Source organism: Aptenodytes patagonicus, chromosome 14, assembly GCF_965638725.1.
Source record: "Aptenodytes patagonicus chromosome 14, bAptPat1.pri.cur, whole genome shotgun sequence".
Lineage (NCBI taxonomy): Eukaryota > Metazoa > Chordata > Aves > Sphenisciformes > Spheniscidae > Aptenodytes > Aptenodytes patagonicus.
In genome coordinates this window covers 6,577,790-6,589,086 of record NC_134962.1, presented here as the reverse complement: position 1 = coordinate 6,589,086, position 11,297 = coordinate 6,577,790, and the positions used below count along the sequence as shown (strand labels likewise).

Here is an 11,297-nt window from a genome sequence, read left to right as displayed (position 1 = left end):
TCACCCTCAGAATTGTAAGAGTAGTAGTGGCTGTTGGTATCATATACTGCCACAACAGATACAGATATGTACATGTCTGTATATGTACATATGCATACAGTGCACTTCACACATATAACAAAGTGTGCAGCCACATTCCTGAGCAGTTTTGTGCCTTTTCTTTGAGTACTAATTTAAAGACAGGTTAATATTTTATGTTTTATTTTACTGGGAGTCCTATGTGGGTCATAACATTTGAAGGAGGGGGTTAATTACTGAGAAAGTTGCTAATCTGCCTCTTCTGAGCTTGTAGCAATAGAAAACAATTGTTCAGTTTGCAAGAGGCTAAAGCAAGCCATAATCAAAAACCTTCTCTCCTGCACTGAAGGAAACCCAACATTTAGATTTACATTGCTTGGTTTTTTTAGACTTGCATGGACAAAAATAAGGCCTCCAAGGCAGGCATATGTAGGGTTATTCAGGCCTGTCAGTGCTCACTGTTGGACTTTATCCCCCGATCAGGCAATGTTCCCAAGGTGAGTAAACACACCTTAGACGAGCCTCCACTTCAGAGCCAACTAGCGAGCATCTGCCTACCAAATGTGCCAACTGCGCTTTGCCTGAACGACCCTTGTGTTCCTGGTTCCAGATACTCTTTGTACTCAACCTTTCCCACACACCGAGAAGTTACGACGCTTTTGGTTTCAAAGCCAAATTGAATTAAAATTCGGTTAAACTGCTAAATTTTGTAACTGCTTCAAAACAGCAAACCCAGGGGCTAAGAATCACCGCTTTCAGCATTCATTAATCAAACCTGTTAAATGATTACCTCGTCAGGGCTGCTTTGTTGACAACTCTGCATGATGACAATGTCAGTGGCACTGTCCCAAGACAGATCCAGTGGTGACGTAAAGGATAAGCCTCCCTCACCTCACCTAGTGGGATGGACACTACCATGAAGAATATTTAAGGAAGGAGGATGCTTCCTTGGAAAGCAGTGATTGCAAGAGTACTCCAAAGCAAGTGAAACAGGATCAACTGAAAGGGACAGCAGAATCCTCTCTGACATCCGACTCAATCTTATAAAGACAGTAAGTAGAATGACCTCTATTTTTTCCAGCTTGAAATTACCAGTAATCCAAGTTCTCTATATTGATTTTAAAGCAGAAGTACATGATCAAGTCTATTACAAATTCTACCTTTGTGTTACACGTTGTTAGGAAGGCTTATTGACACTGATTAGAATGTCATAGTATGTTAACACACCCAATATATTTGATTTTAGATTGTGATCAGTATTTCAAAGCAATCAACAAGATCCACTACAGGTTCAATAATGCCCCCCCAGTTGAAAGCCGAGGTAAATGTCATGCCCAAGGTTGTCCAGGGGGATTTGCAGAGCCTGCCTCCAGAAGCAAGGCATTTCATTGAAAGTAATGCCAAGCTGTGCCAGCCTGAGAGCATTCATATCTGCGATGGCTCAGAAGAAGAAAACAAAAAAATTCTGGACATCATGGTAGAACACGGCATGATCAAGAAGCTGAGCAAGTATGAGAACTGGTGAGTAGCCTGAAGGAAGTCCAAGTATTAACTCAGAACTGCAATATGCATTTTCTATCCTGTTTACTTTTAAAACTGCTTATAACCTTTCAGTATTTGCTTTCCATGAACATTTTGGCACTGTAGCTTACATAGATTAAATACTCAGGAAAAGTAAACTTTTTCCTCTAAAAATTAATATAAAGCATATTATTCAATTGGACTATCAACTGTACATTGCCTCTATTGATTAGTTACATCAGGGAACTGAAATAATGTCATAAGACTTATGTAACTAATCATTAGCAATGGCTAAATATTATTTAGCAAATACATCTTTTGAAGAATTCTACTATTTTAGTCAATTAGTTTATTCATCAAATACTTTTTTGTGGCATTCAGATAGCTCTGTGGGTGTTCAAATATTATTCAGTATATAGGCATTATTCATATCATGCCGATGAGCTTTGACTGTAATGTATTCAGCAAATACTTTTTTCAAATATTTCATCATCTCTCCCAACTAATCCAACATGAAAGGAGAAAATTAACAACAAGTACATACTCAGGAATTACGTGCCGACCAAGAGATCTTCATGGAAGAAATCTGCAAAGACTTTTGAATAACTAAGTGCAGGAATTTGGCAATCTGTTTGCAGACTATTTGGGAGAGAAAAGGGCAAGATTCACCAGATAAATTATTCATTGTTAATTATATGCTTAGCTGTAGTGATGATGGTTATGACAGCCCAACTAGAACATTTTTATACTCATGGAAAATTTCTATGCACAGAGGTGAAAATGTAAAACAATCCTCCCTACTGTAAATAGATGGCAAAAATTCTTTAGAGGGGAAAAAGAATCCCCTTTAATAAACTCCTTCACTTTTTATGATCATGCTTATACTCAGTATTTCTTTCGTGATGCCTCTAACTTAAAGGACTATGCCAAACCACGAAGCTGGATTCTGATCCCACAGGCACTTATACCAACACTTAAAGTACTTGCTTGGCATCCACTTTGCTTGAGGCATCATTTTGTGGTCCCCATGCAAAACAACTTCACACTGATGAGAATGGCAATTAAATGAGATTAACTTTTCCCTGGAAGTTAGCAACGGAGAATAAGACTGAGATAAGAGGCAAAGTACTATTAACATGTAACCAGAATTTCCTAGGCCATATAATTTGTTATTCGTACTGGAAAGTCTTGCAACAATTTGCATGAGAGAATGTATCTGACTGATTTTTGAGATTGTCTGTTATACTGGCTCTGTCACTGTAGTTTTGGCCTTATAAAACATTGTACCCTTTTGTGCTAAACCAGTCTCACAGAAGGGTGAAAAGTGCTATATTGGTAATTAAAGTCTATTTTCCTGATTTTTGGTGAAATGCAGCTGGTTGGCTCTCACTGACCCAAGAGATGTGGCAAGAATTGAGAGCAAAACTGTCATCATCACTCAAGAACAGAGAGATACCACTCCGATCCCTAAAACTGGAACTAGCCAGCTGGGTCGCTGGATGTCTGAAGAAGATTTTGAGAAAGCCTTCAATACCAGGTTCCCAGGCTGCATGCAAGGTAGGGAAGAAAAGAACAGTTGACGTTGAACTTCTAGGATTACAGAGACACTACTACTACTAGTTACTGTAATCTTTAAAGAAAGATTTTAGCTGAAGGTTTAGGTTTATACCCCTGATATTAATCACTTTGATGGTTTCATCCAGATCTTTACCATCAAACCAAATACCAGTGCAAGGATAGTCCTCGGTCTCTTTCCAGCATTCTTCTCTTCATGAAGAGGGGCAAAGTAAGGTAGGAAAATTTGGGTGATTTTTTTCAGGAAGTCACACAGCAACTAAGCAGCAGATAGGAAGTCAGGTGAGAATGGAGGACCCCCATCCCCAGCATTAATTTCAGGCTCAGTGATTTATACCAACAGAGAACTTGGCCTCCACCCACCTTTACTGCTGGCTAGATAATTTGTCTGAACAGCTGCTTTCAGCATTTAAGATAAATTTTTTTGCTACACAATTAGACAAACAAAGCTACAGCTCTTTAAACATCATAGGAAACACCCACAAGACAAACAGCTTTTAAAGGAGTGAGAAACAACCTCCATGTTAATAAAGATTATTTCAGAAGTTTTGTTTCCCTCTTTGCCACATCTGGCTGCTCCCTGTTTTCCAGGACGTACAATGTATGTCATCCCCTTCAGCATGGGGCCTATTGGGTCTCCTTTGTCCAAGATTGGGATTGAGCTGACAGATTCACCGTACGTAGTGGCCAGCATGAGGATCATGACACGGATGGGAACAGCTGCTTTGAAAGCCCTGAGCAATGGGGAGTTTGTAAAATGCCTTCACTCAGTTGGATGTCCTCTACCACTAAAAGGTAAGAGACTTTAAAAACTGTCACCCCTGGAAATTCCCAGGGGCATGTTTTAGAGCTGACTGCATGTTCTCAGCACGTGGGAGACACTGACCATAGAAGACCAGGGTGGTTTGTGCAACAGCACTAGGTTCAGAACTCAAAGGAATTAAAGTTCAATGAGGATTTCACGGAAAGTTTATTATCCCTAGTACTTACCAGGGGGTTTCCTTTAATGCATCTGGTATGGGTGCTGTCAGAGGCTCGATGCTGATAAAACAACAGCGTGATCCAGTATGGAAACTGCTGCATTCATGAGTACAACATTCTGTTCTGCAGAACCATTAATCAACAACTGGCCATGCAACCCGGAGTTAACGCTGATTGCCCATCTCCCAGATCGCAGAGAGATCATTTCATTTGGCAGCGGTTACGGAGGAAACTCCTTACTGGGGAAAAAATGCTTTGCTCTCAGAATTGCCAGCAGAATCGCCAAAGAGGAGGGCTGGCTAGCTGAGCACATGCTGGTAAGAGCTATTAAATCATGTGTGTTTGAACAGCCATTAAACCCTAAATTAGCTCAACACAAATACATCACATCTTGCTATCAATGAAATTAGTCTCATATGGATAGTCCCGTAACGTTAGATATGAATTTAACACATGGCAGGCTTATGAGAAATAGGAAACTGTTTGCAAGGTTAAGTACCAAACATTTTAAAATAATACCTGTAAAATCAGAAACCAAGAAAGATTTGGAACTTCTGACAGTGGCTACTTGTAGGCAGACCCATGTACTTGAGCAGAGCCTAAACATCATCATTGGGCATCCACATTGCCCCTGCAAGTCTAATAGCAAAAGATTAATGCAAGTTTTTATAATATGAAAGACAATTTTCAAGAGGTCTATGCCCTCAAAAATCTGCAAATATTAGATTTTCTAAATGAGTTCTGCTTTGTACCCTTCCTGCCTTTACTTTCTGCTGTCATTTAAACATTCTGCTACCATAAAATACCACTGAAAAAAAGAATTTTGAAGTGCATAAGAGAACAGTCTCAGAAAAAAATATCTGTGGACTCTGAGAAGTGCAGAAGTATCCGTACGTGAAGTGCTTTCACTTCACTCCAGTCATGCAGCCAAAAGAATATTGCCTGGTTTTCTTGTGGCTCAGCTGAGAAACACAGCTGTATAGTCTGCGTATCTTTCATCAGCAAAATAAAAATAAATGTTTGAATTATATACATACCTGATTTTTTTTTAAAAGAACTCCTTACAGATATTCTAAGTGCAAGAAGAGTAGACTTTCTGATTAATAAAGTATAGTTTGAGTTATTTGTCATCTATATTATGTGGTGTTTCTTCTGTAGGAACAAATTTGCATAATTAAATATTTTATCATTACCACTTGCTGGGAGACAATCTTCAAAATGAAAAGTGCAAGAAAAAAGACTGTGCTTAACAGTTGATTAATTTTTCAATAGATCCTGGGCATTACCAATCCAGAAGGTGATAAGAAGTATTTTGCTGCAGCATTCCCTAGTGCATGTGGAAAAACTAACTTGGCCATGATGAACCCAAGCCTGCCAGGATGGAAAATTGAGTGTGTGGGTGATGATATTGCCTGGATGAAATTTGATGAACAAGGTATGGAACTGAAATTGGATTGTTTTACAGTCCAGTACGGGTTGCTTTTAGGTGCAGCAAGACATGCTACAAAATTCTGGATAGAGTTAAAACAGTTTGATTTACTTATATTTTGTCATTTAACTTCCAGGCAACTTAAGGGCAATCAATCCAGAAAATGGCTTTTTTGGTGTCGCCCCTGGAACCTCAGTCAAAACAAACCCCAATGCTATTAAAACCATATTCAAGAACACCATCTTTACCAATGTAGCAGAAACCAGTGATGGAGGTGTCTATTGGGAAGGCATTGATGAGCCATTACCACCAGGAGTAACACTAACTTCATGGAAGAACAAGGATTGGACCCCAGATAACGGTAACCTGGCCCACTCCACAGTCTCTCTTGGCTTTCTCTGCTGAATTCAAGTTAATCCTGCCATTATGACCTTTTCATTGTATTCTATACAGGGGAACCTTGTGCTCATCCCAACTCACGATTCTGCACTCCAGCCAGCCAGTGCCCCATCATGGACCCTGCATGGGAATCACCCGAAGGCGTGCCCATTGAAGGGATAATATTTGGAGGCCGCAGGCCTGCTGGTAAGAGATGCAGCAGCCACGTATTAAGGCTGAAGTGCTGACCACAGAAGGGTTGAAACACACTGGGCATATGTCATGGTTTAACCCCAGTTGGCAACGAAGCCCCACACAGCTGCTTGCTCACCTTCCCCCCGCACTGCGGTGGGATGGGAGAGAGAATCGGAAGAGCAAAAGTAAGAAAACTCGTGGGTTGAGATAAGAACAGTTTAATAATTAAAATAATAACAACAACAGCAGCAAATTGGAATGAAAAGGAAAACAAAAGAGAAAGAGAGGAACAAAACCCAGGAAAAACAAGTGATGCAACTGCTCACCACCCACCGACCAACACTCAGCCAGTCCCCAAGCAGCGATCACTGCCCCCCCGCCCCAGTTTCTATACTGAGCATGACGTCCCATGGTATGGAATGTCCCTTTGGCCAGTTGGGGTCAGCTGTCCCGGCTGTGTCCCCTCCCAGCTTCTTGTGCACCCCCAGCCTTCTCAGTCGGTAGAGCATGGGAAGCTGAAACGTCCTTGACTAGTGTAAGCACTGCTCAGCAACACCTAAAACATCGGTGTGTTATCAACATTATTCTCATCCTAAATCCAAAACACAGGACTGTACCAGCTACTAGGAAGAAAATTAACTCTATCCCAGCCACAACCAGGAGAGCATAGACACAGGTTTTGCTTTCACAGCTGCAAAAGCAAGGAAATAATCATGTTAGACTAACTTCTCCATGTTAGTCTTTGACACACACACACTTACAGCCATTGATATTTCAAGTCTGAATTGTTAGATGTTAACACAAGACAGGTAATAATAATAAAGGGCTGGAGAGACATCAGGACCCACTAACCTGGGTAATACATAGACACATAGCAAATTGCTGTACTTGTCTCAGTTTGCTTGCGGTTTAGCTAGTTCATATAGGAAATGGTTAGAGAAATGAACGAGTTGTAGACAGTTTACAGAAAAGGAAGTAAAATAAATTCATCTGTTAAAGGTCACCTAAAGTTGGAAAAGAAATAGAAGTAATGCTCGGTCTGAGCCTAATATTATGACCACAGGACCAGATTCTATTTCCAGTAAAATCTGCTGGGGATTCTGAGGTCCCAGATATCTCCCACTGAGCAACTAAACATGGATGTGTTCAGTAATCAGTAGCCAGTTTTGAAAACATTCATATAAACTTCTTTGCTATAAGGCGGCAGGAAATGAACTGATTAAAACCCAGGAAAAATTAGAATACATGTAACATACATTTAGCAGTATCTCCGGTAGCAAAGCCTGTTATAAAAATGTTTCTGGACCTCTAATTACTGAAGTGATTTTGTTCTTTACAGGTGTGCCTCTTGTATATGAGGCCTTTAACTGGCAGCATGGAGTATTTATAGGAGCAGCTATGAGATCTGAAGCAACAGCAGCTGCTGAGCACAAAGGTAAATCAAAATTTAATCTGCTTTTAATACAGGTAGTATTAAAAGCAATCCTCCCTGGACTGCCTGCTCTGTCCTCCTCCCCTGCTCTTTTGCATTTCAGTCTTGACAGCTAATTTTGCAACCTGTGCATTTTCACAATAGAAAATATTTGTACTGGAATTAAAAGCCAAATTCTCTGTAAAAGTCAAATTAAGGAAAATAATCCCCTAGGTGGCAAGCATACAGAGCAGGGTGCAGGCATGTGTTTGCCAGAAGCCTTGATATGGAGTTCTTGTTACAGTCTGGGATAAATAAACTTAAATTTTCTCTTCTGCTAGAGCTCAACATAAATACGTGAACAATGAAAGCCAGCTCTTGAGGATCTTCATTTAGGCTGCTTGACATGAGATTTAGGAAATTAATTTCCACTGATCACAAAAATTAATTTAATTTGTACTTTTTTGTATATCAAGGATAATGCTCGTATTGTTTCTTAAAGCTCTTTGGTTCAGATGCAGAAGGGTGGTTCAGGGACCATGGGTACTAAATCCTGGGAGGATCTGGATCTTTGTGCTTTAGAATAAATGTGCTATTTATTACCTTACATTCTCCATTTGTGTTTTGAACAGGCAAAATCATTATGCACGATCCATTTGCCATGAGACCTTTCTTTGGCTACAACTTTGGCAAATACTTGGCCCACTGGCTCAGCATGGCACATCGTCCAGCTGCAAAACTACCAAGTATCTTTCATGTTAACTGGTTCCGGAAAGACAGCCAAGGGAAATTCCTGTGGCCTGGCTATGGAGAAAATTCCCGTGTGCTGGAGTGGATGTTCAACAGAATTGAAGGGAAAGCCTCTGCCAAGCCAACTGCCATAGGTTACATCCCTGCTGACACTGCTTTGAACCTGAAGGGTTTAGAAGATGTCAACTTGACCGAACTGTTTGATATCTCCAAAGAGTTCTGGGAAAAGGAGGTAGAAGAAATCAAACAATACTTTGAAGTGCAGGTTAATGCTGACCTTCCCTATGAAATAGAAAGAGAAATGCTTGCCTTAGAGATGAGGCTAAAACAGTTGTAGCTGATCAAAACCACAATTATTTATCAATCCACACATACTAAAACAGGGCAAACACATTTTACCAAATCACCACTGGAAGCATAACAGCATACTGATGGCAGGGAGTTATAATGAAAAGTAGGTCTTAGTTTAATTAGAATATAGGTAGGGGCATTCTAGAAGTAACTCCAGACCTAATGATTTATAACTACATCAGTTGTTCTGAATAGGTGAGCAGCTGTGGGAATGTATGTGCACGTGATCTTCAAAACCCTGATCTGTCACTGACACGCACATTTAACCATGATGTCTGTAAATTACTTGCCTAGTTCTGCATATACAATCCAAACCAATCCAGCCTTTAAGGTGTAGCACATTGTTTCTATCATACAAACCACTAGCATCTCGGACTCTACAGGAAAGAAGAAACTTAGATGCTGTATATATGTATTACCTAAACATATTTCATGGCTTGAATATTTTTTAGAAAAATGAATTTGTAACTTTTATCAGAGTGAAAGATGACTTTGTATTACTAATGCGTATTTAAGATATTGCTATTATATATGCCTCATGTTCCTGTGATTTCCAGATGTTTTGAATGGCTTGTTCTTTAAACTGTTGAAATAAATGTTTATACAAAATATGACCTCATTTCCAGTATTCTCACTGTTCATAAACTACATGCGTATAAATTGGGCCTCCTGTCAATACCACAGCACAGAGAAATTCACGTGGAAGTTACATGTTGACCAGCATTGATCTGCTACTCTTAAGCCAACTAGTTTAAGCCACATACTAACTTTGTAACTTTTATTCAAGCCAAAGGAATGATCCAGAAATTATGATACCAGCTGCGAGCAGTCATCCAGCTAGTGACATGCTCTCCATAACTAGGCATTGTTAGTTACTTCAGGCATTTATAAAATAAACTACTCTCTAGGAAAGCCCCATATTAGGACCTTGCTCATTTGCTAAAGTCATAGGATTTGTCTCTGTTCCACAGTACCTTGGCTTTTGCAAGAATAACTAGTCGAGCTGTTGAAGTAAAGACAGTTTGGGAAGAGTTTTCTGGATTTGTTGAGATGCCTAAAGCCTTAGAGCTCAGTGAAAATACGGGTAGGAGCCTGTGTTGGCTTCCTTGTAGATCCAAGATACTAAAACCATCCCATATTCTCCCAATTAAAGGTGTCCTTTACATGCTTCCCATGTCCCTGGCAGGTATCCTGCTTTTTCACTTTGAATGCTTGATCTCCCAAAATATATTGCAAATATTTGCTTAGCAAAAAGAAAATCACTTACATTGAGTAATAAGCCTTTTTATAGACCCTGCTTCCTTGCAAAACAAACAGTACCAGGGCTGGTCAACAGATGCCCTTCGAAGTTTGCTAGGAGAGGTCACATAGCCTGAAAAGCCTCTACCTACCTCCTGACTCCATGTTTAGGACTTAACACAAACATTATCAATTCTGAAGCAAATAATACAGCATAAGTCAATAGATAGATCACACAAAAACCAGACAATAGAAAGCTGTGACGAAAGTGGAGGAGAGCAGTGCAGCCTCTAGAGATGATCATCGGTTGACCGGCTTGCTGGTCAAAAAACAACTGCATGGATGCAGGTCTCCTGCAGGGTCATCTTTTAATTTGGAACCCTACTCTTGAGTGGGCTCCAAATTAAAAGAAAAATCAAGGTGGAAGACAGTAAATAAGTCAGAGGAAGTGAGCCAAGAGAGACTAATATATGCACTCCTCAGATTCAAGGACTACTATCACGTGTATAGAATAAAGTTTTTTATAAAGTAATCCTATAAATAGTTGATGAAAGGCTTGGGCCATTCCCAAACTGGTATGACAGTATTGGACCTAGTATTTGGATATGTCTAAGGAAGAACAAGGAGATCTAAGAAAATCTGTCATGCTAATATCAGAGAGTTATGGCCAGTTACAGTCTCAGAGTTTCTTGTGGGCCTCATGAGATGATCCCAGTCCTAAGCAGTGCAAACATGTTCCAAGCACATTTTGAAATGCTGCCCAGGCGATGTACGGAAGCTCAGGGCTTTCCAGAGCGCTCTGAGCAGTTCCAGTGTGCTGTTCTGCCTTCTCAAATAGAACCAGGCTTGATATTCTGAATATTACAAAAGAAACGACTCATACTTCATGCCAGGGGAATCTGTGCCAAAGGCCCAAGCCCAGCAGCCGTATGGACATGGGAGAACAGAGTGACACTTGTCCCATAAAATGCTGCTCAATGAGGAGATAGGTACCATCACTGCGGGCCAACACAACCGTGATCTTGTAGCACACACCCAGCTAGCAAGATTGGTATTATAAGGTGCTAACTGCCTTGAGAACATCATACCCCTGCCCAAACCACTGGGTTTCGTATTCTGACTAAACCCTCACTTTCTCCTCCTCACCCCGAGAGGTTGGCAAGCTTTCCTTCCCTTGACCGCCGCTGCCCTCAGGGTTCTCCTCTGGGTGTTCTTTCCATATAACATAGCCACTTTCCATGAGTTGTGTTATCACGAGCACTTCTGGCAAAAATATTTAAACCATTTGTGGTTCTCCCGCTCCACACATTTTAACCACACGCACCTTTTCAAACACTGCTCAGAGACTGACGGGCATGCAAATCATTCCAGAAACTACAGAAAATGGGGGGGGGGGAAAGTACTGTACTTTTAAGGCTGAGAACAAAAAAACAACTTTTTGCGTGAGTC

The 11,297-nt window shown here is 40.5% G+C and overlaps 1 protein-coding gene across 1 annotated transcript; it reads left to right on the top strand.

The window, feature by feature from the left end:
• The first annotated feature begins 978 nt into the window (after positions 1-978).
• On the top strand, positions 979-9,220 carry PCK1 (phosphoenolpyruvate carboxykinase 1). The gene is made up of 10 exons (XM_076351815.1): positions 979-1,070; positions 1,265-1,539; positions 2,915-3,096; positions 3,706-3,909; positions 4,225-4,412; positions 5,368-5,530; positions 5,661-5,885; positions 5,978-6,109; positions 7,437-7,532; positions 8,141-9,220. The coding sequence occupies exons 2-10, from the start codon at positions 1,316-1,318 to the stop codon at positions 8,593-8,595; spliced, it is 1,869 nt and encodes a 622-aa protein (XP_076207930.1). The 5' UTR covers positions 979-1,070; positions 1,265-1,315; the 3' UTR covers positions 8,596-9,220.
• Positions 9,221-11,297: the final 2,077 nt, after the last annotated feature.